This window comes from Triticum urartu, chromosome 5A, assembly GCF_056163025.1.
Source record: "Triticum urartu cultivar PI428250 chromosome 5A, HENAU_Tu73, whole genome shotgun sequence".
Taxonomy (NCBI): domain Eukaryota; kingdom Viridiplantae; phylum Streptophyta; class Magnoliopsida; order Poales; family Poaceae; genus Triticum; species Triticum urartu.
This window is the reverse complement of record NC_141877.1, coordinates 329214431-329219942: the sequence shown is the minus strand read 5'-3', so window position 1 is coordinate 329219942 and position 5512 is coordinate 329214431. Positions and strand designations below refer to the sequence as shown.

The following is a 5512-nucleotide window of genomic DNA, read 5'->3' as shown; positions in this document are numbered from 1 at the left end:
CGACGCCAAGGGTGCTTGTGGCTTCTGGTCACTTGGTCTTGGTCTTGGATTGCGTTGGGCAATGTTTGATACGTCTCCAACGTATCTATAATTTTTGATTGTTCCATGCTATTATATTATCTGTTTTGGATGTTTTATATGCATTAATATAATATTTTATATGATTTTTTGGACTCACCTATTAACCTAGAGCCCAGTGCCAGTTTCTGTTTTTTCCTTGTTTTAGATTTTTGCAGAAAAGGAATACCAAATGGAGTCCAAACGGAATAAAACTTTCCTGATGATTTTTCTTGGACCAGAAGACACCTAGGAGACTTGGAGTGCAAGTCAGAAGAGCCACGAGGCCACCACAAGGGTGGAGTGTGCGTCCAGGGGGTAGGGCGTGCCCCCGACCTTGTGGTCCCCTCGGTGATCCCCTAACCTAGATCTTCCTCCTATATATTCTCAAATTACTCCGAAAACTTCCAGGGGAGCCATGAAACCACTTTTCCACCACCGCAACCTTCTGTACCCGTGAGATCCCATCTTGGGGCGTTTTACGGCATCCCGTCGGAGGTGGATTCGATCACGGAGGGCTTCTACATCAACACCATTGCCTCTCCGATAAAGCGTCAGTAGTTTACCATAAACCTATTGGTCCATAGCTAGTAGCTATATGGCTTCTTCTCTCTCTTTGGTTCTCAATACAAAGTTCTCCTTGATGTTCTTGGAGTTCTATTTGATGTAATACTCTTTTGCGGTGTATTTGCCGAGATCCGATGAATTGTGGATTTATGATGAGCTTATCTATGAATATCATTTGAATCTTCTCTGAATTCTTATATGCGTGATTTGATATCTTTGCAAGTCTCTTCGAACTATCAATTTTGTTTGGCCAACTAGATTGGTTTTTCTTGTAATGGGAGTAGTGCTTAGCTTTGGGTTCAATCTTGCGGTGCTCGATCCTAGTGACAGAAGGGGAACCGACACGTATTGTATTGTTGACATCGAGGATAAAAAGATGGGGTTTTCATCATATTGTTTGAGTTAATTCCTTTACATCATGTCATCTTGCTTAAGGCGTTACTCCGTTCTTAATGAACTTAATACTCTAGATGCATGCTAGATAGCGGTAGATTTGTCGAGTAATAGTAGTAGATGCAAAATCGTTTCGGTCTACTTGACACGGACGGGATGCCTATATTCATGATCATTGCCTTAGATATCGTCATAACTTTGCGCTTTTCTATCAATTGCTCGGTAGTAATTTGTTCACCCACCATAATAATTTCTATCTTGAGAGAAGCCTCTAGTGAAACCTATGGCCCCCGGGTCTATTTTCCATTATATAAGTTTCCAATCTATAATTTTAGTTTCCGATTTACTTTCTTTGCAATCTTTTAATTTTTGTTCCATAAACCAAAAATACCAAAAATATTACTTTACCGTTTATCTGTCTCTATCAGATCTCACGTTGCACATAACCGTGAAGGGAATGACAACCCCTTTATCGCGTTGTGTGCAAGTTGGTGTTTGTTTGTGTAGGTATTCGGTGGCTTGCGCATTGTCTCCTACTGGATTGATACCTTGGTTCTCAAAACTAAGGGAAATACTTACTCTACTTTGCTGCATCACCCTTTTCTCTTCAAGGGAAAAACCAATGCAAGCTCAAGAGGTGGCAGTGTTGCGCAGAGACTAGGAGTAGATGGATTGGAGTGGTGGGGAACCTTTATATGAGAGTCCAAACTATGTTGCATTCACATCGTGCTGGATCCTTTCCTCTTCTCTAATTACTTATCTCCACCTGCTAATTGAATGCCGAGGCATAATTGACCGTTCAATGTTTCGGGAACCGCTACCCTCTACCTCATTGGCATTCAAGCCATCAACGTAAATGTGTGTCAAAAAAAGACTAGTCAGTAGTAGTATACTCAATATTGTGCACCAGGACCAAGGTAGAGAGGAAAATGAGAGAACTACATATTTATTTACGGTGTAGATTCACTCATTTTGCTTCGTATGTACTCATTTACGGTGTAGTCACTCGTTGAAATCTATAGAAATGCAAATATTTAGGAACGGAGGGAGTAGTCCCTCCTTTCCAATTTACAAGGCTATACTATTAAGAGCAAGTACAATAATGGGCTTATAGCCTGCTTACATGGCAATTTTGTCTATGTGGAGGAGAGAGACGTAAAAAAGTAAGACTAGCCATAGTGGGAGTAACTTCAGTAGTAACATCGTGTCCAACTCAGCAAATTTGCTTATGTGGTAATGAGTTAATGAGGAGAGAGATAGTTTGAGTAACTTAGCTAGTTACTGTGACATCACATGTCCCAATGCAATATGAGTCTATAACCTAATAAATGAAGCTTTGCATGACACCACACTTATGCTACTACCCACTATGAAGATAGTAACATAGTGTAGGGATATGTCTATGTTACTAGTGTATGTTACTCTCCATTGTGGCTAGTCTAATATCATGCAAGAGCCTGGCTATATGCGTGCTCCAAGGTAGATGCAATAAATGTGAGGAAAGAGATAGAGAGAAGATGAGAGGCTAAGCTTGTTGTATATGTGTTGGCTATAAATGATATGGCAACACTAGCAAATGCCACTATAACCATAAGATCTGCATCCGACGGTGGCACCTATTGGACGCAAACAACAGTAGAAAAGAATTGCCATAAAACTGTCGCACCACGCCCCACCCCTACACAAGACTGCCACGTGAGCGTTCGCAACTGCCACGTTTGGGTTACGCTTGGCTCTTCGCCTCTTCGAGAAGACGAACAATGATGTTACTAATTCTACAGTATCGAATCAACTGCTGCATGTCCGTCCACCGCGTGCGGGAGGGATAGCTTGTTGTAGTAAGCAAAAGCATGTCCTCGTTTGTGAGGCACTGCGCGCATGGGTAAGGGAGAGGGCGTACTAGTAGTAAAATTAAGCTTCTTCTCATTGTACGATTTGACGTGACACATCATAGCACTGGCCCCAAATGCTTGCCTCTAAACTTGGCTAAAAGACCCGTAGTGTACAATATATTTGTTGCTACCCCTAACATTTACCCCACCACAAATTAAAATATATATTCCTATCTTGACCAGATCAACGTGCAAAGTACAATCACCAGGATGACAGGCAGGGCCGGAGGATTATTTTAATCAAAAATGCTTCGAGACAGCCTCATAGCCTAGAGCCAATTCCAATAATTTTAAGCTTAGAGGCACGGTACACGCTATCCTAGACTATGTCACTATACTACCTCCCCTACACATGAAACTGCCACACGAGCGTTCGGGTTGCGCTCGCCTCTTCGGGAAGTCGAACAATGATGGTACTACTACAATGGAGTACTTCTAGTATGCTTCTGGACATCTGACATTGAATGAACTGCTGCATGTCCACCGCGTGCGGGAGGGAGAGCGTGTAGTGAAAGCTTCTCCTAGTCCTGCGAGCCACCACGCTCGCGAGGAAGAGGGCACTGTAATCAAACTTCTCCTTGTTGTACGAGTTGATGCGACACATGAAAGTAGTGCACTCGATATATTTCAATAATTTGCGTTTACCGATGCATTAATTACAACGCATGCATGCATGCATGCCGTGACTTTCCTTTTGATACTTGCATGTGTTGATTTAATGCACCTTCAAGTAGTATGAATATGTGATGGTAAAACTTTCTAATGCCCCGCCATAAAGTGATAGATAGTTGTGCACGAGGAGGGCGAGCTCATGCCGATGAAATAGGACCCGACGATGGAGCTCTCTATGGTCTCTATGGACCTCACCTTGCTCCACTGCCCCTTGTGCCTCCGCCCCTTGAAGCCTCTAGTGTATGAGGTTCGAATACACCTCGTCCGTTCGGCTGATCGAGCAAGGTGCAGGTTTCCTGATTAATATGATGCTCTATTGATTTGTGCCGTGCAAGGGAGGGCACCTGGAACCAGTGGCAGTGCCGGAAGTGCGAGCGCGGTGGCGGCTTTGACGTGCGGAACCCGGCAATGGACGTCGTCCTCTCCTCAGTGAGGGTGGAGTGCCCACACGAAGACTGTGGTCTCTACGCCACTTACCACAAGCTCGCCGATCTCCAGAGCATGTGTCCACTCGCGCCCTGCAAATTCCCCATGCCCGTCTGAGGCTACGAAGGCATGCGGCCGGCGCACCCCCACCACATGAGCACCATGCATCCCATGCCCATGCAGAGGATCCACTACGGCAAGGTGCTCCAGCTGCAAGTGCCAGTGTCGGAGCCACGGCTCTTGCTATTCACGGAGGAGGACACCCGCACGTGTTTCTTGGTCGGCGGCATGCTCGACATTGGCGCGCCTATCGCCATGTCGGTGGTCTGCATCAGAGCGGGGCATCCCCACCACTGCACTATGCGACCAAACTGTGGGAGAACGGGCCGCCAAGGGAGCCCAAAGGCAGGACCGACGCCGTCAAGGTGGAAATTGAGGTGACATGTAGCAAGGATCCCAGCGACATCGCCATGCAGGAGCTGACCTTCTTCACAGTTCTGCCCAAGCTGCTGGTCGGGGCTGGGTTGTCGAGGACGGTGTCCCTCCACATTCAGATTGACAAGTTCACCTCCTAAATGATTTTATAGTACCTTCTGTTTATCTTACTAATATGCTAATATAGGGGTTAGCTCAGTCTACTTTAGCTTAATAGATGGTGGGTTTTGGTGGCGATGCAGCAATTACTTCAACATCAGATCAGCAGTTAAAGTAATTTCCAACAGTCGAACAGATATTTTGTGTCTGATGGATATAAAGATCCTTTGGGTAAAAAGTATAAGAAGGTTATATGCTTGTTTGTTGAGGAAGTATTGCATACTTTTGCGAGTTGACGCGACACATCAAAGTAGTAGTACTACTAGTACTCCCCCGACTGCGCACCAGGCAGACGAAGCTCGTATCGTGTTGGTGCCATGTGCGGCCCGCACGTTAAACAGTGAAAGTGCGTTATATCGACTAGAGGGGGGTGAATAGGCGATTTTTATGAAATTATTCACTGAGAAATTTGCCGGTGAGGAAATTCCTTAGCGAAGAACTACTAGCAGCGGAATAAGTACTCAAAGGTAAACATAACAGAATACAAGCATAGTCATCATGATGAAATGAAGACAGGCACAGAGTACAGGAAGCGTAATCATAGGATAACACGGGATGAAGACAAACAGACTGAAGAAATTGAACTGAGGAAATTGAGAAAGTCTTCAGTCAAAGTCTTCAAACACAGATATGAACAAACATACAGCACAGTTATGAGGAAATGAAAGAGTTGAGGAAATAGAACCAGTAAGCTTGGTGAAGACAATGATTTGGTAGACCAGTTCCAACTGCTGTCTCAGTTGTACGTCTGGTTGGAGCGGTTGAGTATTTAAACTCGAGGACACCCAGTCAAGGACACTTAGTCCAAGACACCCAGTCCTCACCGTATTCTCCTTGAACTAAGGTCACACGGACCTCTTCCAATCACTCGTGGTAAGTCTTTAGGCGACTTCCAAACCTTCACAAACTTG

At 44.8% G+C, this 5512-nt stretch overlaps 1 protein-coding gene across 1 annotated transcript; it reads left to right on the top strand.

Annotated features, from left to right (window-relative positions):
• Positions 1–4136: 4136 nt before the first annotated feature.
• On the top strand, positions 4137–4582 carry LOC147971274 (uncharacterized). The gene is made up of 2 exons (XM_087523900.1): positions 4137–4223; positions 4343–4582. Exons 1-2 carry the CDS (start codon positions 4137–4139, stop codon positions 4580–4582), a joined length of 327 nt encoding a protein of 108 aa, XP_087380026.1.
• The last annotated feature ends 930 nt before the right edge of the window (positions 4583–5512 follow it).

What these genes read in the sequence shown, in the direction of transcription:
- LOC147971274 (XM_087523900.1), top strand. Translation starts at nt 4,137, where the DNA reads ATGCGGCCGGCGCACCCCCACCACATGAGCACCATGCATCCCATGCCC. An exon ending in GCAAGGTGCTCCAGCTGCAA is followed by an intron (nt 4,224 to 4,342) that starts GTGCCAGTGTCG and finishes GGTCTGCATCAG; the next exon opens with AGCGGGGCATCCCCACCACT.